This window comes from Strigops habroptila, chromosome Z, assembly GCF_004027225.2.
Source record: "Strigops habroptila isolate Jane chromosome Z, bStrHab1.2.pri, whole genome shotgun sequence".
Classification (NCBI taxonomy): Eukaryota; Metazoa; Chordata; class Aves; order Psittaciformes; family Psittacidae; genus Strigops; species Strigops habroptila.
Window position 1 is genome coordinate 85746187 of NC_044302.2, and position 24566 is coordinate 85770752.

The 24566-nt window shown below is 39.9% G+C and overlaps 1 protein-coding gene across 1 annotated transcript; it reads right to left on the reverse strand.

Annotated features, from left to right (window-relative positions):
• Positions 1 to 15294: 15294 nt before the first annotated feature.
• Positions 15295 to 20327, reverse strand: MRPS30 (mitochondrial ribosomal protein S30). The gene is made up of 5 exons (XM_030469931.1): positions 18974 to 20327; positions 18575 to 18720; positions 17396 to 17498; positions 16700 to 16876; positions 15295 to 15733 (listed from the first exon to the last, which is right to left on the reverse strand). Exons 1-5 carry the CDS (start codon positions 19659 to 19661, stop codon positions 15465 to 15467), a joined length of 1383 nt encoding a protein of 460 aa, XP_030325791.1. The 5' UTR covers positions 19662 to 20327; the 3' UTR covers positions 15295 to 15464.
• Positions 20328 to 24566: the final 4239 nt, after the last annotated feature.

The following is a 24566-nucleotide window of genomic DNA, read 5'->3' on the forward strand; positions in this document are numbered from 1 at the left end:
GAGTAAATTGCTTCCAACTACTTCTGTCAGCAGTGACTGTGAGAGGTATCTCTCATTTTCAGTCACAGGAAAAACATCTATAATATGTTCTTTGAAGACCTCTGGTGGCAAAGACCAAGCACTGACCTTCCCTCTCTAATTTGAACACAAACATGAAATCCCTGCTGGAGGGGTTCACGCAGTGATTTTGAATGGTGATCTTGTGCACCTTTGAACAGCTTGCACAGTGATTGACTGTAGTTCTCCTATAGGACAAAATTCCTGGAACTAATACATCACTCATATATAAGTCGATATATATCCTCATAATACCCAGCATCATGAAAAACTACGTAACTAGAGCCAAGCAAATAATTACTTTAGCTTCTTTTTATGCTGCATGGAGTTACCTATAAATTGCAACTAAGACAGACATAATATTAGATGAAAGAAAAGAATTTAAGTTTATTCAAATTACTAATCATTATTTCAGCTTCTTTCTTTTGCCTCTCTCCCTTGTGAGCTACAGGGTCAAGGCTGGAAAAGATGAATGCCTATGACATATTCCCAATTCTCCTTAAAAAAAAAAAGTAAAAAAAAAAAAAAAAAAAAAAGCATCTATTTTACTTTTATTTTCTTTTTCTTTTGTTGATATTAGTTCAAGTAGTCAAAATGACCCAAGGCATGCTACAGAGCTCAAAATCTCACTATAGATCATTTTGCACACTATATGCTAACTAACAACAAATTCCTGCTTTCCAATATATAAAACAATCTCTCTCAATCACCCAATTCCATCTAAGAGGTTTTGTTTTATGAATTAACTTGCTGCCAGTCTACCAAAACAGCTTTACTTCTTGCTCCTTTTCTAAATCAGGATGGTAACATCTACAAAAACACAATATAAACATCATGAACGGTTAAATTGCATCCTAGTATTTTTAGCCACTTTAGAAGAAGCTTTCGTACATCCATTTCTCTCAGACAGCAAAAACCATGTATCCTCAAGAAAAATGAGTCGTGAGTGAAAAAGAGAGATTCTCTTAGTTTGAAGCTGCATTTCACAAGAAACACTGAAATTAGCATCCTCTCTATTAAGAAAAAAAAAAAAAAGCATAAATGTACCCTTTCATCAACAGATTTCCCAAACATAGCAAATGGCCAAAGAGATGCCTTCTCCTCTTCAGAAAAACAGTAAAAAGCACCACTGCATGTGAAGGCAAGACCACCAGCCAGACTGTTTAAGTGTTCAAAGAGCCTAAATCTTTGGGGATTCATGAGTCCCTGCAAGCCACAGTTCACACATTCCCCTAGATGCTGAGCACTCCAGCCTCACAAGATACTTTTTTCTTTAATTAAAGTGCTGCTGAAGCTCTGCGAAGCTCTAAGATTAAGCTATAGTGGTCTGATGGAGTCTAGCTCCACCAATGTATTAACACACATCTAAACTTGGAGTATCAGGTCCAAAGTACTCATTACCATGAAAAAAAAATCTAATTCCTCTGATTATAAATGAGAAATTATTGTGACATACTTAATTTGTAGTGATGTCTTTACATCTTCTTAAATAAAACACATATAAAGGGGATTTCTAAAAGCAGATTTGAAAACTGGATTTTCAGCAGTCTGCTGATTTATTAGAAAGAGTAGTTTAATATTCATTATTTGACATTTACAGTACAGATGGTCTCAGGAAACACAATATAGTTGTCTCAGGTTCTAAAATCAAGATTCTCAGTGCTTTTGTAGAAGATGGAGCAGTGGAGATTTCACCAGCTGATTGCTAAGCTTCCAATTCAAAAAGTGTGTTCATACGTACAGCTTCCGCCTAAGTTCAGCAAAAACGGGAATCTGACCCTAGATGGCTTAAGCCATTTAAGCAAGCTAGCAGTGAAACAATGAGGAAAGGCGCGGGATGTTGTTACTTACAAATATGATCTGGCCACAAGGAGATCCCACCATTACCCAGACATCATTTGCTGATCAGTCTCTTCAATCCTGAAATTAGACAGCCAACTTCCAAAAATAAGAACTGAAATAATAAAAAATTTCTATCTGTTTAGAGTAATGCCCTTATTGGACTGTAGGAAGACTGGGTTTTCTCAGGGCTCAATTTTAGGACCAATACTCTTTAACATTTTCATAAACGATCTGGACACAGGAATCAAATGTACATTTAGTAAGTTTGCCAATGATACTAAACTATGAGGAGCTGTGAACTCTCTCGAGGGCAGAGAGGCCTTTGAGAGAGATCTGAATATACTGGAGAGCTGGGAAATCACCAACCATATGAAATTTAACAAAAGCAAGTATCAGATTCTGCACCTGGGACAGGGTAATCCTGGGTATATGTACAATCTGGGAAACGAGAAGCTGAAGAATAGCCCTGCAGAAAGAGACCTGGGTTGATGGCAAGTTGAATACAAGTCAGCAGTGTGCCCTGGCAGCCAGAAGAGCCAACCATGCCCTGGGGTGCACCAAGCACAGCACAGCTGGCTGGTGAAGGGAAGTGACTGTTCTGGTCTACGCTGCACTCGTGTGATCCCACCTCGAGTACAGGGTGCAGTTTTGGGTGCATCAATATAAAAAGGACATCAAACTACTCGAGTGTGTCCAGAGGAGGGCATCCAAGATCACTCAAAAAAGAAAGTGCAAGCATCTGGTCTGAAATTGTGTGATACTGAGTGCATGATATTATAAAAACAATTTCATCCACCCTGTCCCCAGGAAAGTATGGGGATTTAAAACAGAGAATAGAAAGTAGCATGCCAAAAACTTCTCCACAGAGCTCTCACCCAGGACAACTTGAGACTGCAGCAAAATGGGCAGCTCCAATGATGCTAGAGGAAGTCCAGTTATTTTAGGGGCACTGCTGGCTCAGGCATTTTGCAAGGATAGAAAACAAAGGCCATCTGCAAAACTGACATTTGCCTAGAACTTGAGTTTACTATAGATGGATGATAAATGGAATAATCCATTTAATAAAGAGGAGCAAAATCTGCTTGGTACTCATCCTTTGTGATCCTTCAGCAGTTTTGTAAAAATTGCATCATGTAACACTTTAAGCTTTTTTGACTTTCCTTCATTAGTAATTATGAATGCTGCTCACCAACATCCTTTTGGATTCTTCAAATGCATTCGGTATTCTGTAATACATACTCTGCATAATTTGTGGTCTAAAACAACTATTTCCTTTTGTATAATTTATACAACAACTTACACTTGTATTACTGACCAAGTTTCTTTTCTATCACAGTGTACCTAAAACACAATGCAGAGCTCAGTTTATAATCGCAAGCACTGTATTAAGCCTCTTTTCTGTGATTTTTTTGTTACAAGTATAGAAAACAATTGCATTACCCTATTACTTTCAACATCTTCCTCACATATATGCAAATGCTGTGTTCTTCTCCATTTTGTTGTTTGATGCTATATTTTTACTCTGTTTGACTTATGAGGTTTATAATTTGACAAATAAAAATAGGTCTCAAACTAGTTCAAGACTACATTTCTTCTGCCCATTTCACCCTCATTGTTCTTGAAAGAACTGGAGCCCTAAATGCATTATCTAAAGAAACACGAGTTAGACAAGCAACTGGTTCCAATCGCAGGTCATAATCTCCCTACAGCATCAACCTCATCTTGCTAAACCCTCCTAAATCCCCTAGCTTCTGCTCCTCTAATCATGAGGGTTAGAAGCTGCAAGGACTGCTTTTCACTTCATTAAAATTTCCTTTTAATCTTTTATAATCTGTCAGCACAGTACATAAACACCCATCAGAAGCTTATTCCTTCCAATTTCACAAAAGGGGATAATTTTACTATACATTCCATATTTGCAAAGTTAAGCTTCATTTCACACCACCATAAACCTTGGTCAAAAGGATGAATAGTCACGCAGTTGAGCAAATGACATTTACAGTTACAGCTGGGTGCATTAACATGAAGCATTTATTTGGTGAAGTTAAACCTTGGTTTTGCTTATGAAACATCGAAAGCTGATCCCAAATGATTTCAGTAGATGGGGCTCGTTTCAGAAAGTACATTTTTCACTGTGTTGTGTCCTGTGTGCCCCTTGCGTGACTGGCTGTCTAAATCAGACTAGATTAGTTTTACTTCCTGAGGGGGTGACTAAAACTTCTTTCAAAGGGGACCAGCTTCTAACCCCAAGCACATATTGAATAGGTCATCTTGTTACAAATGTTCAAAATTCCAGTGAGTAAATTAGCAGTTATCTAACATTCAGTCCCAATTACTAATCAAGCATATTTCCTTTAAAAATATTGCTATCACCTTCTAGCTCTACATAACTTACATAACTTTGCAGAAATGCCTTCAGATAAATCTTCTAGGAAACCATAATCCAGCTACAATGCACCCTCACAACACAAAGAAGTCAAAAATCTCAAACAATGACATTCTTTCAAACTACATTCTTTGAGAAGTAACACGAGAGAGGTCTCACTCATGAGAGCAGTAATTTAGCATCAGTCATAGAATCATAGATTATCAGGTAGGAAAGGACTTCACAGATCATCTGGTTCAACCTTTAAAAGCATCACTTTTCCTTTTCCTTCCCTTTGTTCGAAGTACAGAAGGCTTTAGATTGGAAGGGACCACTGAAGGTGATCTAGTCCAACCTCCTACTCAAAGCAGAGCTAAATTCAAAGCTTTAGTCCATTCCATTCCTGCTTGAACCTTTCCTCATAAACACTTTATGACAGGCTGTTAGCATTCAGTAAAAAGCAAACTGGCAAATTTCAACCTGATGTTGGCTATATCTGATTTATTGTTCTCTTCCTCAGGTTTCCTTTCTTGGGGTGGGTTTTTGTTTTGTGAGGTTTGAATTAGGTTTTTTTCCTGTAAACAAAAAGCATTGAAATCCTCTGCCTTTCAGAAGCCAGAAACAAACATGAACATCAAATTAATACTTTATTCCCTGTACCACGGTAACCAGCAGCCATATCTAGTCATAAATATAGGCCAGCTCCTCCAGAGCAATCACATTTGGAAATACATAAACCTGTGAACTGCACAAAGGTTCTGAAGCACTTCTTTGAAAACAGACTCCCATAGAGTCTGCTCTCAAATTTTATAAGGAACTGTTCGGCAACTATTTTCTCATACACAGCTTTGATAATATTTTTTAAAAAAGGGAAGGAGGAATTGCTATATGGGTTGTTATCTCATAGTTAAGTATGGAATTATGTGGTGCTGCACTCTCCCCCAAATTTTATCTCACGGTGTTTATTTTGCTAATTCTTCCTAGTTTGTTTAAGGGTTCTCAGTTCTGATTTTTTTTTTTCTTTTTTTTCAGCTTTAATATGCACCCTGCTCTTCCAGTATGTACAAAATTCCCCTTGTCTTCATCGGCATTTCTGGACACAAAAGGCAGTATGTTTCCTCCTTCCCTGAATTTTTTCACCTTGCAGAAGTTGGTTAGGCTTCATACATTCATAAATAGTAACACAGTAACTCAGTATTAAAATTGTTACTGCAGCAAAAGCTTCAACAGAGTAACTCCAAATTTATAGCAGTGTAACTGAGACTACAATTTGCATTCTATTAACTGCAGCAAAAGCTTTTCAGAACATCTTCCCAGTAAAAACTGAGTGACAGTGAAGTAAGCAACATAAGGTTAAACTCCATCTGCAAAGGAGTTCCTTGATTCTCTTTCAGTACTCAAGCACTTTCCTATTCCACTTTACTTTTTATTTTCTTTTCCCCAGAAGACAGTGAAATGAGTGGGTGTTTATTTGAAGGAAAAATCATGCTTCTTGCTCAGGGAAGGGCTCTGCTTCCATTAGGTACTCATCTGAAAGTCATGCCACAAACACTTCTTCCATTCTAATCCTTACATGGTATGAAGGCCAGCATCTGAATTTATAATGCCTCACCTTTGCTCCACACAACACATATTGAGGAATCTGCATCAGATTTAAAGAACAGGAAGTAAGCTTTGAAATTAACTCGTCATGGTTTAAGCCCAGCCAGCAACTTGGCACCATGCAGCTGCTCGCTAACTCCTCCCAGCCACCACAGTGGGAAGTGGAGCAGAATCAGAAAAAAAGGTAAAACCTGTTGGTTGAGATAAAACCAGTTTAATAATTAAAATGAAGTATAATATAATACTAATTCTACTAATAACGATAATAATGAAAAGGGAAATAACAAAAAGAGACAAAGATTTTTAAAAAAAAAACAACAAACAAAAAGACAACAACAAAAACAACCCACCAAACAAGTCGAAAAACAACAGCAGTAACGTACAACACACTTTCTCACCACTCGCTGACTGATACCCAGCCCAACCCAAGCATCGATCTGGGCCTTCTGAGTGGCTCCCCCCAGTTTATACACTGGGAATGACGTGCTGTGGTATGGAATACCCCTTTGGGTAGTTTGGGTCACATGCCCTGTGTCTGCTCCCTCCCGGCTTCTTGTGCCCCTCCTCACTGGCAGAGCATGAGACTGAAAAGTCCTTGATCAGGGTAAGTGCTGCTCAGCAACAACTAAAACATTGGTGTGTCATCAGCATTGTGCTCAAACTGAAGCCAGAACACAGCACTGCACCAGCTCCTAGGAAGAAAATAAACTCTATCCCAGTTGAAATCAGGACAACTCTAAGTAAAACCAGCAAAAGTGAGCATGAAGAGGTAGCAAATACTTTAAGTTTAGCAGTAAAGCTCCATGAGAATACTGTCAGGCTTTTTTAAATCTTCCGTGACTGATTTCAATTTTGTATTCCCCTGGACTTCAACTCCAGCACTGTACTCCATTTATTCACTCTCTCTACCCATGATGAGTCCTCCTCTTCTGCCAACCACATTATATACCATAACAACTATTCTATCCTCCATAGGAAACAATAACTACAATGTTAAAGGATTTTGAAGCTGCTTACCTCAAAAGTGGTTTGAAATTAAGAATCATATTTCTGTAGACAGGACCTAAGCACACAAATTTTAAAGCACTGAATGTAGTTAAAAATTCCCTTGACTTTCCCTAACGAAATTCAGTAACCTCCTTCACAAACACAATAGAAAGCTTTCAGTATGCCATGGTGCCACATTCCCACTCCTCCAAACATTGCTGAAGACTGACAAGAAAAAAAAAAAAAAAAGGAATGTCAAAGAAAGAACACAGTCAGAGACACAAAGCTGAAACACACACAACAAAAAAAAAGAACCCAACAAACCTTAGAAGTCCATCCAGCTATTCCTCCTACTTGCTGAGACCAAGACAAGTTAATCAGATACTATTGTCGCTTTTTTAAAATAGTTATGTGTTCTGTATGCAACAATGCTTGATGTTCTGAAGGATACAGATTTCTGCAGGAATGCCTGGGAAAAGTCACCTTGACTAACCAATACCGTCTTCTTTCAAACAGCACAGGCTGGGATACCCAGCTCAGGAGGATCCATAAAGCATCTATTCTCTTTGCAATCATATTTCAGAGAATCATAGAATGGTTTGGGTTGGAAGGGACCTTAAAGCTCATCCAGTTCCAACTCCCCTGCCACAGGCAGGGACACCTTCCACTAGACCAGGTTGCTCAAAGCCCTGTCCAGCCTGGCCTTGAACACTTCCAGGGATGGGGCAGCCACAGCTTCTCTGGGCAACCTGTGCCAGTGTCTCACCACCCTCACAGTGAAGAACTTTTTCCTAATATCTAAACTAAATCTACCCTCTCTCAGCTTAAAGCCATTCCCCCTTGTTCTGTTACCACATGTCCTTGTAAAAAGTCCCTCTCCAGATTTCTTGTAGGCCCCTTTAGGCACTGGAAGGTCTCCCCTGAGCCTTCTCTTCTCCAGGCTGAACAAGCCCAACTTTCTCACCTGTCTTCACAGAAAGCATTTCAAGTATCACAAAACATTTCTAACAGATTCAGATCTATAGGAAAAAAAATAAAAATAATAAAAAAATCAAAGCTACAATCAGTGGAAGAAGGAGGGAAACTGAAAGTATTTGTGAATCAGCATTGGCAGAGACTGATACATTAATTCTCAACAGGACTGAATTATTCTTCAGAGGGGTCCTCTCACTCTACCAACTCCAAAAGAGGTGAAACTACTATATATTGACAACTATGCTTTAGCCAAAGTTCTTCTAGACACATAAATTTTGAAGCACAAGGAGAAGCAAAAAAAAAACCCTGCAGAATTTGTGAGGCTAAGCTGTCCAGCATTGACCCAACTTCTGATGGGATTCACAAAGGAAGCTGCTGCCCTGGTTATCATACCTGAGCTGAAATTCAGAATGCACAATTCAGAGCCACCTGAAAGAGTCTTCTCAGAAGGAGTTTGGGAGAAGAAAGGAGTGTGATCTCAGGGGCGAGACTGGCGAAAGCCAGAGAGGTTCTTTCTCACAGTCCTTCACCTGATTGCTACTGGCTGCACACCACTCTTACTCTTCCCTCTACTTGTGCACCCAAATGCTCTGGCACTTCCTTCTACCTCTTAAACACATACACACACCTGCTAGCAGACCTCTTTCGGTCAATCTTCTCCCTATTATGTCAGTGGGAGTTTGGACACAAGTCTCTTAATAAGGATGTGCTTATCTCAGAGGAGTCTTGTCTGGGTTATTTATTGTCAGTATCAGTTAAATATATTAGTATCTAACCAATGGAGCCACACAGTTTGCATTATTTTAATCTCTTTAGCTACTGTTTTTCAAAGTCATCATTTTTAAATCATATAAATAAATTATCCTCTCCCATAAAAAATATTTCTATTTACAGTTTCAATTCACTTAGCTCAGAGTTTGCTTTTAGGAGACTTCAATTCTGCCTTTCCAACTGTTTCCTTATATTATTTGGCTCTAGAGGTACTCACTGAGGTGTTCCAGTCCATCCTCCCCTTTCCTAGACATCTTTTATCACAGAAGGTAAAATGGCAACATCACACTTGACATTTAAACTTCAGTCCCAATTGCCTCCAGCTATCCACAGATTCAGAGCAATGCCATAGTCTGATCCAATGGATTGTAGCAAAAATATAGTTGATTTATTTAAGCCATAATTCTTTGTGCACATATGACATTTTCAGAAAAGCCCAGTAGGTATGTCTCCAGAGAGAGCAAATGTCCAAACACACTGTCATTATGTTGATTTAGTGTCTCCTCAATGCCAGGCTGGCCATGTGCTAAGTCAGCTCATGGTCAGCATAGTACTATGCTTACAAGAGCGAAAAGCAGCATGCTTCAGAAGTTATGTACTGTCCGGTCTGAGCAAAGCTGGATACTTTATTCAGTAGATTTGTATTGTAATGAAATCTTGCTGAATGTTTTCCAAAGGCAGAGTAGTGCCTTTAGAAATATATTTTAAAAATCAGGAAAATATCTATGTATCTTAGAAACCTAAATTAAAATTCTATGGAAATTATTAGGATTTAGGAATCTAACCTGTTTAGATAAAATTTAAAATCCTAATGTGAATGCACCTAATTGCAACATTAAGCACGTATTTTTTTAAATATCCAGTCCCAAATGATGTTCATCAAGAATGACATTCTATTAAAAAACATCAAATTATAGCTTACTACTTTGAAAACTGTAAAATAAAGTCATCTAATAGTGAAAATCCCTTGTGCTAATAACAGTTACAACCCTAAATGTTATTACCCTAGCAGAGTCTGACTCAACTCCACCTCAATTTTACCTTGATGCTTTCAGATAATTTCTCTAAGTAGTAGGCATTACTGTTCTCCCACTGTTTCCCCATTCTTCTTCACTTTCCTTATCAATTTCAGAAGTTTTTCATGGCAAATTCTGTCTGTATATTCACAGAGGATTTCCCAAAGATTTTATGTGGGCACATCTGCCCTATTAAAACAAAAAAATATTTGACATGAGCTTCTAGGCAGTAACAGGACCAGAGTTGGGCATTATTCACACAGGTTAAACACTATATACTTTAAGAAAGAATGGTGTCCTAATCTAGCAGTTATTGGTAGGCTCAGGAAATGTTTGAATTTGGTATCTATGCTTATATACAGAATGAAACACCTACCTTCATATACAAACAACACAGGCTGAGTCATCAATGCCTGCTGTTGCTTTCTGGAAAGGAGGACACACTTGGACATGTCAGAGGTTGTATATAAGGAATTACTATATTGATAGGAAGCTTAAAGGCAAATCTGCTATGAGACAAATCTCTTGGAAATACCACAAATCACTGTATAGCCTTAACTGCATTATCAGTGTCAGTACTCTGCCAAGAAAGAAAGACATAATGTAAGGGTCTTCTGCTGAAGCCATTTGCAGCTGCGCATGAAGTAAAATTCGTCTATGCTGAATTAATGCACAAACATGGATGGCCACAGTAAGATCAAAAGAGAGAAGGTCCAGGCCCAGCGTGCACTATGTATCCAAATCTCTGTATGTGGTTTCTACACATTTACAGTGTCTCATTGTCATGCTGACCACTAATTTATATTCACAGAATTGTAGAGTGGTTAAGATTGGAAGGCACCTCCTGTCCAGTCCACCCACCCCACTCAGGGAAGAATTACCTACAGCAAGTTGCCCAGAGCTGACCAGTCTGGTTTTGAGTATCTCCACAATGGAATTTCAACATCTTTCTCTGAGCAACCTGTTCCAGCGATCAATTGCCACAATAGTAAAATAAAATGTTTAAGTAGAATTTCCTTCGTTTCAGTTTATGGCCATCTTCTTTTGCCCTTTCATCGGTGTTGCATTCTAAACTTGTCCTCAGAGGGGAGTTTAGGTGTGGCTGTATCCCCACAGTCTCAGACTTGGTCAACAATTTACGTCTAAAGGATTGTATGTGCACAAGCAATCCTCTTCTATCACTTAGCTAAGATTTCAAAGGTTAGCATGCTATTAATCCCTTACTAAGAATCTGTTGCAACAAGGAATCTCTCAAACTTGAGAAGTAACCCTGGGAGGTGTTCTCACTAAAAAAGAGATCTTGGCATGCAGCCCACTGGTGTACAGGATAGCTCAAGAGGCCCTAGGCTGTCCACTACATATGAAGTAAGATAATTGACTCATAGTCATATTTGCAAAGCAACTACAGATGCTAGTTTCTTCCAAACATGGCTTTAGTCAGACCTTGACCAGCGCTATCGGCTGGTGGGCACAGGTGAGCGAGTTGCTCAAATTAACCCTTAGCTATAATGTTGTTGCATGTCTCCCCTGAATCCACTTTGAGTCTGATGCAGCCATTACAGTTGCCACTGGTGGTAATCACTTGAGCATGGTTACAGGAAATACAAGGTCAGGTTGGGGAGGGCAAGCACATCATCACAGCAGGATACCACTGAAAGAAGCCCAGCCAAACATTTTTCATTCTCTCCCATTAGGTATTGATACACATTGATAAGATGCCTCCTGAGCTTTCTCTTCTCCAGGCTAAACAATCCCAGAATTTGAGTTTTAAAATTCCAACTCCCAATCACCTTCAATTACCTAGAGAAATACGCTGTTGCAGAAACTCATTTAAAAAAAAAAAAAAAAAAAACCCCAAAAAAACCAAACAAAAACGAACAACCAAACAAAAAGCCTTTACAGGCTGAAATTCAAACCTACTCTGGGGTATCTGACTGATAAAAACATGCCCATTTGCAGTGCAGGCAGTCTTGTGTTAAAAGCTACACCTTCCAACAGTGAAAACAATCCTGTATCATGTCCATTGAGATCAGTGATAAATTGTACTGAATTGATTACAGGTTAAAGGAATATCGAAAGCAAAATGAGGAAACAAATGGAAGGAATATCTACTTTAAAGGATACACATTAAGATCAACTCTGTTGTACAAGGAAAGAAACAAATGAAATAAAGCATGACTTAGAAGGATTAAGAAAGGTAACAGAGAGGATTCTGTAGCAGGAGACATAGTTAAAGAAATTGAACTTCAGATATTAAAAGATGTAGAAGAAACACTGAATGTTCACTCAAAGAATATTTCAGCTACAGACAGAACCCTCAAATCATGCAGAAACCGGGCACAAAAAAAAAAGAAAAAAAAAAGAAAAAAAAAGGATTAAAAATTATTGCACAGTTACAGGTCAATACAGCTGAGCAGACACCATAAAAATGCCTGTCCTGCCTAGAAGAATTGTCTTTCCAATACCATAAGCTAGATAGCACTTAGTCCTGTAGAGACATAAAAAAAGCATGCCAAGTGTCCTACCTCTTTTCCTTCTTCAAGTATTTTTCTGAAAAGGTAAATATGCCCTTCATAGGGCACCTGTGGTTCCCTGGTCCCACACACTGAGGACTTTCTATTAGGTGTCATGTACATGCCTCAATCATGTTTTTTTTAGGATCCTCAACTTGTGTTTCTTGAAGGTCTTGTCTCAGTGGGGTTCTGGTAAACTACTAGAAAAAGATGTATATAGTCACACACTGTTTGCAGCCAGTCTGGTTTTGACACTAGCTCAAGTTTTGTCACTGCTAACTTACGTCATGGTCTTCATTGTCAGCTTGTTCATGTTCCATTTGCTTTGACATTTCTACCCACTTGGTAAGTTTCTTCCTCCATGACAAAGCAGTTCTTCTGCAATCTCTTCTGCAAGCTTTCTTGGCACTGTTTATTAGACTCAGTTCTGATCCGCAGGACATTATTCTATACCAGAGCAGGCTCTGTTCTATCTCAGTGCAGACTTCGCAGGCCTCATACGCTGATGCACTTTGGTTATTCTACTGGCTGAGGATGGCTCATTTTTGCACATGATGAACTGGAAAGCCACTTTCATTGCTTCCATCAGAGCTGCACTGCTAGCTTGTGCGGTCTCTACAGAGCCCGCAGTGTAAGTTGTCAGTAGACTCACCACCAGCTGACTCCAAGACATGCTCTTGCCTCGGGAAAAAAATCAATATTGCTCCAGAACAAGGACACTTTCGTCTGCTTCTAACACAAAGGAGCAGGTGTCTTCTCCAAAGACAAACTAGAGCACAGAAGAGAGATCAGGAGACTTCTGCATGACCAAGCAGACACTATAAATGTTGAAGCTATTTCTCTTGTCTGAGAGGAAACACAACCATCTATACCATCAACTTGGTACAACACGACCCTATATAGAAAGAAGAAAGTTTCAGAGTCTTCTCATCTCCTCCCTTCAGGTTTAATTTTGGGAAAGGCTGCTTAGGCAGTTCCATTCAAAGTTAACCACTTGCAGTGTCATAACCTGAAATGACAGTACAAGTAGAATGTCATAGATCAGTCATCCATTTAAAGGTGATACCAGTTTTAAGCAACATAGTTCAGTACTAAGGAAAATACTTGTTATGTAAAATCAAATCTTATTTTTAGGCCTTAAGATCCCTTGTGATACGCTTCAATAGGCCTAAGCAGAAATTAATACAGAAAAAAAGATCCAAACTTGAAGATTTCCACCCTGTGTTCTTTGAATTGCCTTTGTTTCTCTTAAACAGCAAACTCAACAAAACAGAATGCTAAAGAACAATGCTCCCACGAGACTTAAAGGAGTAGAATCATGGGAAGTTTCTGCTGAGCAAAGCTCAAGAATAGGAATGCTGCAGCTTCTAAGATTTCTACTTTTAAACATTTAGTAGCTATACACTCTTGAAAAAAAAAAAAGAAGCTTTCTTTTGACTTTATTGTTTTAAGGCAGCATTAAACACTCTGAACAGATCAGTACAAGACGAAAGACTGCTGTTAGTAAACTGCATACATTACAATATCTCAACTTTGCCAGTCAGTGACAAAACAGCAGAACAATGCCCATTATATTTTTTCCTCAGTAGAAGGTAAAACAGTGCCACCAACTGCTTTTCCAGGGTATGCCCTTGCCTTTTGAGACAGCTGCAAAAAGCTGGATTTGATACTTTGCAATTCAGCCAACTCATGCAAAGCCTTCATTCCTCACTCCAACACTGGATACTTCTACCAGGTTACACATCTACAGCAGTATTTCAGTCACCAATAAAGCTGCACAAAGGAAAAAAGTTCTTTGAACTCGCTCCAATACATCTCATGCCTCAGGATAGACAAAAGGCTGAATCACAGGAAAATGAGTGTTTTTTAATCCTGGGAGCAGGAGATTCTTTGACTTTACATGTCATTCTCCCACAGCCACTACCTGTATGCAACTCACAGTTTCAAGATGAAGGCAATACCATATTGCACCTGCTGTGAAGATTGTCTGCAGGGCCAGAAAACCCAAGTATTTTTCCAACTGTTTCCATTTTGCATCACCCCTTTATCACACCAGAAAACAAGTATCAATTCCTCACTTTTAGTCTGGGTCACAGAATCATAGAATAACAGGTTGGAGAGGGCATCAAGGATCATCAGGTCCAACCTTTCCTTGGCAAAGGTCATTCTTTATAATCACAGATCATACTTTATAATCAACATGCCTACCCAGCAGTTTATCTTCTGTTCCTACATGGAACATTCATTTAATTCAAGGATCAGCAGTGATCAGAACTAGTAATACTCAACCATTGCTACGACAAAGAGACTGCTTGAGGACTTGCTTCTGTTAAAAAGAAACCAGTACTCATGAACATCTTGCTTATCTAGTTTATCCTCTACTGATGGAGAAAGCGGCAACTACAGTTTGTTCCAACATACCAAAGTAGCAATCAAGTAAGACTCTACAACTACTTCATTCTTCATCAACAAAATACTCTGAGCCAGTTTACAACAGGAAGCAGGATCCCAAATGACTCAGGCTGAAGAATGTGCAGGCAACTATTTTCAACAACAGTCCAGAACTCTCTCTTTAGAAACAACTTGACTTTTAACAAGAACCCTGGAAAAGTCCAAAAAGGTCAGCCACAGTGTATGGAACTATATCAAGGTTCCAAGTTAACAGGAAAACTGTAGAATCCAAATACATTTGAGAGTTCTCTCTATGGTTCCTGAGGTGACAGTTAAAAAATGCGTATGCATGTTCACAATAGAAAATTTGGAAGCAAGTTTCATCATGTTTACACTACTGCTTGATAAAAGTCTAAAAATTTCCCTTGCTATGTAACTAAATTGCCAACTATTCATTTTTATCAACTTTTATTCACTTTATGTAACTAAATTGCCAACTATACACTTTTAAGGAACAGTTTTTATTCTGATCTCACTTTCTCTTTAGAGTAAGTAAGCATTTAAAACAACTTATTTCTTTTCAGGCACAAAATCAGAAATTTTTCACTGGTGCTGAGTATCCAGACAACAGTTACCCAGCAACAACCAGATGGTCATATAAATTCATACTTTGCTGTGCTAGTTCAACATAGAGTTATGGATCTACTAGAAGAAAGTATTCACATGAACTTAGAATTAGTGCAGTACACTTCTAACAGTAAACATACAAAAGACATCGAGGTATTCTAGACATTTATTTTTCAGTGTACAGTATTACACATTTAAAATAAAGCTCAAGTATATAGTGTTTGCTTAAACTAAAACTAAAGCATATTCTAGTCCGTAATTCATGGAGTTACATTGAAGTTCAGGCACATAAACAAGAATACCTTATTGTTGAATGATTTACAACTCTTTTGGTCTGTTCAACAGAAAACGGACCAACTGAAGCAGAACTTCATCATTAAAGCCTTTCACACTACCATCTTCCACAACATCATACAATGGCTTACTGTCTGTACCCCAACAGATATTCTTCCGAGGGTTATTTTCAATAGTTTCTACAGTTAGTGCTAAAGTATTCAGCTGGTAACAAAAGAAAGCAAAGTATTTTCCATCAGTCACTACCGCCTGAGATACAAAAGGACGTGTCACATCTGCTTCATTCCAGAATCCTACAAAATAAACAAATGACACTAGTTATACAGGAAATTTGTATCAGGACACACAACTAAATCTCAATCCTGAAATACAGAAAAATACCGGTAACTGCAAAAGCAACTTAGCAGGGTTACGTGTCCTGTCTGCTTTAGCAGTACAAGCATTCTTCATACAGACTGAAAAAAATGCAATCACGAATCAAAGATATTTCCAAGATCAGGGACAAAGCATCACATTTGCATTTTGTACACAACTCCCTATCACTGAATGATAAAAACCTCACACTGAGCAGCAAAGATTTCAGAAATTACAGAAGTTTTTAATACATCCATGTCCTTCAAGTGATCTGAGGGGGAATATCACTGCCCTGTGAAAAGTATGGAAAAGTTGAAAGACATCTGCTTCACAACAGAAGCATACATATGCATATGTGTGCATAACTGGCTATAGTGACCAGCCAGACAATACTATGAACACTATGTCCGTAAGTGTTAATACTTCAAATAACTCCCACTGAGCATTAGTAGTCCTTTTTAAAATATTTTCCTTACGTATTTATGGATGTGTGCTAGCACACACAGTATATTCTTCAAAAGTATTTAGTATCATATGCAGTGAATACTGCTAGAAACTGTTAGAGAACAAAGAAACTGCTTGATATCTACCACCCTTCTCCAGAACAAATGTCAGTTAAATGAATGCAGTATTGAACTTTCTGCACAGGCTTAGTGTTGTGTATGAAAAATATTTTTCTGCGTAATTATTTTCCCCTGAGTCAAAAGTACTCAATAACAAAATCTTAACTAACTGCCTTGTATAAGGTCTGCTTCATTCACTGGTTCAATGAAATTTAAAACAGCCACTTCAAGGATGGTCTTCAGAAGAAAAGGCATGAGAAAAAGGTGATGAGGAGAAAAGGTTAGAGAACTTTAGAGTAGGCATTCATTACCAGGAAGAATTTCTCAAGTTTGCTGTCTCACCTTGATACATTGCCTGTGCTGCTGTCCAGGCAAAGAGACTTGCAATACCATTAGCTCGATAAACAACTTCAATTTGATCCTCAAGACGTGCTTTTATAAATCTTTCCCGTTTTAGTTTATCAGGAATAAGATGAAACTGAGTATGTCCATAACAGCACGGATCTGCTACCTTTGATCCTGTGTTTCCCAAAATGAAAAAAATTGCAAGTCAGTAACAATCTTCATTATGCATACGAACACATCTTCACTATCTGACTCCAAACAACAGAAGGCTACAACTTCTACTGTCGACCTGTATAAATGTTGAGATTCCTGCATTTCTGGGTGAGACTGGAGAGCTTGCTCCACTCTAAAAGGCAGGAGTTCACATACTAAAACGTCTCTGAGGATACGAATCAAAATTCAAAGCCAGTTTTCTGCCAATTTTCTATTCAACCCACTCCTTCAAGTAAATCTGGTCGCGGAGTACCATACACACAGGCGGATGCTACTCACCATTGCCTAACGACATAGAATCTCCACAGAGATTTATATACTATATATGTTTATATAATATATAAGAAAACATACTAATGTTTTCTGTTGATGGGAGGAGAAAGGTCAGGGGGGTTGTTTTGGGGTTAAGGGGTTTTTTTGTTATTTTGGTTTTGTACACAAAGAAAAGCTAGTTAACACTGCACGACTAGAAACTCCTACCTATGAACACCTTGTTTTCATACTGCTTTTTGAACAATGGCAGTTTGGATGGTTTGTGATTGATAACAGGAACATCTCCAAGATTTGCCTCTAGGGGTACGACCTTGTAGGAAATACAAGAAAGAAAAATCATGACACATGTCACATTTCTGACACCACACCATACATATGCCACTTTCTGGTTAGACAGCAGAACATGCAAGTCTTGCTTACATACAACATTTACATAACTTTAACCAAAGTTCATTTTTTACAACAGAACTTCTTGTCTTATGATACATGCTAGTACATGCATCTTACGTTGATGCCCGAATTCTCTGCAATGTACAAAAAACATTGTGTGAAATGGTGCTAACAAAGCTGCCAGTTGGTACCATCTTCAAGACCAGAAACCACTTCTGTAGAAAAGGAGCAAAAACCATTTCTAGCAGCTATCAATAAACTAACTTGAACCAGCAGTGTGAGTTTACAAGTATTCAGTGTTTTGCACTAAGTAACATTTTTAACTGCCTAGACACTTCCAAAATGGCAAGGTTTGTAACTTCTGAATAGCTAACCTAAGCAAATTGTACAATTAAGTTAGCAAGAAATGTTCAGCATTTACATAAAGTGAAGCATAGTTTTCTGTCTGTGGTGGAAACTGGACAAAAGAGACCCTCACAGGCTGTACTATTAGCACTGTATAAACCTAGAAAAAAGACTGGAATATTTAATCAGCTTCCAGAAAACTGAGCATTTGAGAAAACAAGTGTTAAGCACTAACAGAGTAACATAGCACACATTCAGATTAGAGATGCTCTTACACCATTCTTTTCTCCTCCATTTCTCTCATCTTATTATTTTCCACTGAGAACATTCCACCCTTTTCTTATCTTTGCTCCCTTATTTTTGCCTTACAAGCATAAAATAAGCTTAAAACTCCATTTAATGAAGTGTAGCAACATGCATTTTAACTAAAGCACAAAGATGACCAACTTGAAGTTCAGAATACTGTCTCAATAGCTACAAAGCAGCTACCACAAGAAGGTAGTAAGGCCATTAAGACTTGAGCAATGCATGAATGCACGAGATGCCTGATTAACAAGGTCCTCCACATACTACCTACGGCATGGTTTCAGCAGCTGTCAAAAACACAAGTGAAAATGCAATGGATAAAATTGCTGTTGAAAATACACATACCTCTGGAAGTTGCTTTGGTACACGTATCTGGAGATGTGGGTTATCATCTATTTGAAATCTCACAGGATCAACTCTACCCTTTCTGTATCCACGATCAACAACTTCCTCACCATGATGCCAGTAATAATTAACTTCAGGGTTTAGATCTGAAACAGAACAGAGACATAGACAGAAACAGATATCGCTCCTCTGCAGTTAGTACCCTCCCAATTCTTGTTCTGTAGCTGCAGCAAAATAGAAAAATCAAAATCTGCTCGCACCATGTGGGACAACCGACACGAGATAAACTATCAGTAATGGTCTGAACAACTATATTAGCAACACTCCTGCCGGGTTCACAGACCGGCCCCATAGGCCCAGGGCTCCCACTTCCCTCTCCCTCCCACCCCTGTTCCGCACCAAGGGAGGAGGCAGCCAGCAGCGGATTGCGACAGGACAGGAAGGCAGCGAGGGTGGACACGAGCTGCGTTAGGAACGGGCCGGGCGTATGATCCTGATCGCGGTACAGGAACGGCCGCTTCTTATTTTGGTAGAAGCTCTCCTGGAGGAGAGCGTCGCAGGCGAGGGAGCGCAGCTCGCCAATATCCAGGCTCGGCGTCGCTCCCGCCGCGGGCTTCGGGGTTTTCGGAGCCGCTGGGGCCTCCGTTCCCGGCGCCGGGGATCCGGCGGCCTCGGGTGCCGCTCCCGCCACGCCCTCCGGGGCTTTCGCGGCCTCCGGCGCCACCGCTCCCGGGGCTTTCACGGCTGCGGGCGGCGCTCTCGGGGGCAGCCCCGACACGAAGACAGTCTTGGTGAAGCTCCGGTACCAGCGGTCGGCGTTGAGGGCGAAGGTCTGCGGGTAAACCATGTACTTGGGCCGCTGCAGCAGCCCGTACAGCCGCAGCTTCTCCTCGACCGAGGCCGCCGCGTGCACCCGCTGCTTGAAGTGCTCCAGGCGCCGCCGCTTAGCCGCCTTGCTGTTCGACGTGGCGGAAGCCACTATGGGCGGGTAGAGCGAGTCGGGAGGCTGCGGGGGAGCAGCGGACTCGGCCTGCGAGAACCAGCGCCGGCCGTGCCACAGCAGCCGCCGCCCCCCGGGCGCCGCCATTTCGCAGAGCCGAGCGCCGGCGGAAAGGCAGCATTCGGCAGCTGGAAAATCTGATTGGCTGCTGGGGAACACGTGAACGAGCTAACCTTCCAATCGGCACGCTTCTCCGTGAGAGAGCGCGCTGCCGGGACAGAAAGGGGCGGGTCCTCTGGGGAGCCGCGTCGCTGGATGGACCCCGATCTCCCCCGCTGCGCAGAGCAGCCTCTGCGCATGCGTCGTAGGCGGCCCCATGGCCTTTGCGAGAGAGGAACAACAGCTCCCAGGAGGCACCGCGGCGCGCCCGGAAGTGCCGGTCTGGCCGGGAGGGGAGCAGTCGCCAAGGGTCGGTTGGAACGCAGCTGAGGGCGAAGTGCTGTGTGCGAAGGAAGGAGCTTGTATTAGAACTTGTCAATAAGTTATCGTGTTTCAGAAATACGAGATAATTTATTGGTAAGATCTGGAAATGGAGCGTGCGTGACTCGGCACAGGAGCACAAGGCCGCCTCATTGCGTCAGTGTCCGTCAGTGTAAATCGTGGGCTGGATCCCCTGTTGCGTTGTTGTAAAGACTTTGTTTTTACACGGTAGTGGGTGCACACTGCACTGAGTGTAAACTGAAGCTGAAATGCTTGTCAGAGACTGCAGAACCTGTGAAGCTGGCTTTAATAAAGAAACTGAACTCCTGAAATAAGATCTGTTGTGGCACTTGTTTAGGAAATTGGAAATAAGCTAAAATGACACACTGCAGGAAGTGCTACAGTTACGGCATTTTTATCTTTGAGATGCTTGGAAAAGTTGATTGTATTCCTCTTTGGTGGAGACTGACCAGGGACGGGAGAGGAACTTACCAGTGGGATTGGGGCAGGAGAAGTGTTTTATGCTGTCCAGATGATCTGCTCGATTTCGTTAACTTCAGCTTAGCTTTCTGCTGAATTGGTGGTCAGAGCTGCAGTGGTGTGTGGAGAAAGCTTTGGAATACATGACAAAGATTGAAACCCAGTATCTGTGTTGATATTTTCAAAGAATATAGAATATTAAAATCTTAAGGCATAGATAAACAAAAGATGTCCTTTAGTTAAGATTCTCAAGGTACTTTATAAAAGACAGATTTAAATGTTAAGTTGTAACTCAGTTAAGAATCAAGTATTTAAACTTTCGATGTTCAATTTTGAATCCAGCCACTCTTCACCAGAAGGGTGAAGGAACAAGGCCTTAGGTCAGTTGACTGACCATTTAGTGGAGCAACCTTCATCTTTTTCCTCATCTCACATACTGTAGTCTCCAAGAGCATCTGGAAGCCTGTTTTCCCCTTGATTGATAAAGTACACTGGCCAAATGTAGCCAAGGTAAAGCTCTCTTTTATCTATTTAAGCTCTCTAAATCAATTCCCTTGTGATCACAGCCAGCCATGTCAAAAACTTACACAAACTGACACAGAAAACCTCTTGTTACTGTTCTTACGCATTTTGCTGCCGCATCTCATGTTTCAAAACTCATTTCCTTTGGTGGTTAGAAATATTCATCTCATTTTGTGCTTAAATGTATTCATGGTCAATTTATACCTGCTTGTCACTGTGTCAACATTGTCCTTTAGTTTAATTAGCTCATTTTCCCCTCTAGTGTTTGCCTTCTAAAATATTGATGGAGACCAGTCGTATCACTTCTCAGTCTTCATTGACAGAGACTAAACAAACTCTTCTCACACAGACTGATCTCCATTTCCCTGATCATCTTAACAGCCCTTTCTTAATTTCCTCTGGTTTTGCATTTGTCTCAGGGATATGTCACCAGACAGTACCCATTATTTCATACAAAGGACTGTATTACCTACACCAGGATTACTAACATTTTGCCAGTGTTAAAAACCTTTTTCATCATGTTGTCAAATCAGAATTGCCTGCCTTGCAGCTGTACAACACCGTGAACAACTTTTGTATAGGATATTCTAAACCCTCAAGAAGTTCAATACAGAAACTGAATATAAGTGATGAAGTAAATGAATGTTTAAAGGACCAGTTTTATTTTCCCTACTTTATTCAAAGGCTTTAAATGTTTCCTACACCCTGATACTAACTATGACATTAGAAGAGAGGTGTCAGGAACCGATGCTATGCTTTAACATACGCTTAATTCCTAAACTATTTACTGATGGCCTGGTCACAGGTCAATCTTTTTTTTTTTTTGCTTGGTATACGTTGTAGTATTCATCTTGATGTAGGAGCTGATAGGGCTTGGATAAAAGGGCCCAGTAGACTGTAAGGTTGAAGATACAAACATGTTTTGCTGATAGCTCTGTCGTAAGCTTTTGATAAAAATCTGTTATCCAGCCATAGATCTCTCAGTTCAAAGAAGTAAAGCAACAGTTCAAAAAGGATCTATTTTACTTCTTTACTGAGATAATCCACAACATCCCAATTACTCTCAATCTATAAACTCAGAGCATCTTTGTGTTGGTTAAATTAATGCTTAAAAAGATCCTGGATAGGGAGACTCATACCCTGTCTAAAATGTTAAATACAAATGCTAAAGTGAATGCCATTGCCACAAAATAAATCTCTAAAATTGAAACCAGAGGAAAAACCTGCATCATGGTTCCAGTGTGAAGATCATTGTAAAAGGTTGGTTTGAAGCCCAAAAGTAGTTTAGAAATTAGTGCGGTCCACCTTACTGAACCTACTGTATAGGGAGGGATGGCACAGAAATACTCTGTTTCCAAAACTCAGAAATTAGTGTGCTAAATGTACTCATTCGGAGATGAGATTCCATATACAGTAATTACTGGGCAGGCTTGTTATCTCCTATATACAAGTGTAGAAGCTGCTTAAGTGCGCACACTTCTTCAGTAACCTTCACAAGTGCAGGCACAGCCCAAATGGGATCACAGGCATCACAAATGGTGACAGGCCTTATTCCACACCAGCAGGAGGTGTGAAGTCTGAGTCTGCTTCGCCTGGCCATGGTGGGGTTGCTCTGTGTCCTCTCAGGGTCACTGCCAGATCTCCAGCCACTGAGAAAGGGTTCAGCTCTCGCACCTGCTAAGCCATATCTTCCATACTTGTGCCGTGGTGCTGGCACCATGCACCTTCTCAGAGACCTGCATCTTAGTTTAAAAGGCAGGGAACAAATAACAGTGAGATTGAAGCCCTTCAAACTGCAAAAAAAAAAAAACCAAAACCACAAAACCTCAAAAGGTAGCCACAAGGCAGACATGGGTTTTGTTGTACACTGGGAAATACTGTAGTTTGATTCTAGAGCAGTGATAGCAGACCCTTGGCACACTTGAGGACATACTGAGGATTGCTGATGTCCCATTGTAGTTGTCTTAGGAATTTAGTCCAGAAGTACACAAGAAATCAGATTAGAAGTTAGTTCTGGAAAGTTCGTAGTAAAAAGAGTCTCCAGAGCTCTGAAAAACAAAGCCATTATTCAATACCAGGTATTCCTCTTGTAATAGTATCTCAAGACCTTGGAAAAAAACTGAAGGTCCATTAAACTAAGCATCATACCCTATGCCTGAATAATAAGTAAAGTGGTTCTTCATTTTATAATGTACTTATCATTTTGTTAAGTTGTAGAGAGGACTAACACTCTACTTTTAGGTTAATGGTATGAAACAGACAATGTGTCTTTTAAATTATCTTCTAACCAATCAGTTATATTTTTAAATTTCTGCAGAAGCTGCAGAGTTAGCCAGTGTCCCTTTCAATGTGGGGCAGATTTTGGACAAGGCATATCCTTTCTTCTTGGTACTCATCTTGACAACCAGGTTTCAACCAAAAAGGAATATACCTAGGTTTAACCAGTTAAGGTTTAAATCCCTGCCTAGCCAAATGTTTTGTGGCTCAGGATGAGGTCCATAAAAGAAATTGAGAACTCTGCTTTGCCCTCTCATGCCTGCCTAAAGGTCTGACTAGTAGTGGAACCCACCTTTTTATTGCCAAAGTTAATAGACTAATTGAAAATATATGGGGTATTTTAAAACTGAAATAGATCTCTCCAGAAGATCTTTTCACCCTCTTACTGGCCCGGCTCTCTTTAGGAGACATTTTAAAAGTTGAAAAGTTCATTATTTTTCAGAGCAAATGTGATATTGAATATTCATTGGAGAACAAGTGTCATATTCACACTTACAGTGTGTCTCGCTGGCTGACTTAATGGCTAGAGAGGGTGTCATCTTCTGCCTGCCTGCCTAGATGAGATTTCTATTCTGCAATATCGTATTATCTATAGTGCAATAGATACAATTTTAGCTGCTGAAAAGATATTAATTATTTTATGACTTATGTCTTTAGCTGGTTTTAAAACAGATTATGTGTTACAACTGTTGCCAGGTGATTATTTAAAGCAACTCATAGCATAGATACATGCAGTAGGGAAAAGCCATTATCATCTTTACTAATTGAAACCTGCGGACAAAAACATGCTTCTTACATGATATCCAAATATCTTTATATAGACTGTAAAATGCAAATGACTTCAGCCTGTCATATGGATCTAGGAATGTCGTATGTTTATAGGAGTGCATCCTTCAAAACTTCTAGGACTACCTAATGCTCCAAACAGCACCAATTAGAACCAAGTTTGCATTATGTTTCAACTGCTATTTCTCAGGCAAATTCCTTTTGGACTAAAATTGCCTATGTTCATCTATAGATCAAAGATTACTCCCCCACCCCTACCCATTTAAAGGAAGATCAAAGTAGCTTTGTTACAGGGCTATGGAAATGGGAGAAAAAAGATGTGTTTCTGACCAAAGATTTTGTTTAATTAGGAAAAAAAGTTAAAAGAATTAACTTCAAAGTTGGACCACTTTCTAGTTCGCCTGTGAGAGGCGAGATTCCAGATGAGTTTAATGAAAGCCCCTCACATCGTTTCAAAGTAAGGAGTCTTCCAGCTGGGAATTCAAAAGATGCACAGGCCCCACATTC

Coding starts and splice junctions, on each gene's coding strand:
- MRPS30 (XM_030469931.1), bottom strand. CDS start 19,661: ATGGCGGCGCCCGGGGGGCGGCGGCTGCTGTGGCACGGCCGGCGCTGG. Junction 16,877..17,395: donor TGAAAACAAGGTGTTCATAG/GTAGGAGTTTCT, acceptor TGGGAAACACAG/GATCAAAGGTAGCAGATCCG. Junction 15,734..16,699: donor AGCACAGGCAATGTATCAAG/GTGAGACAGCAA, acceptor TTTATTTTGTAG/GATTCTGGAATGAAGCAGAT.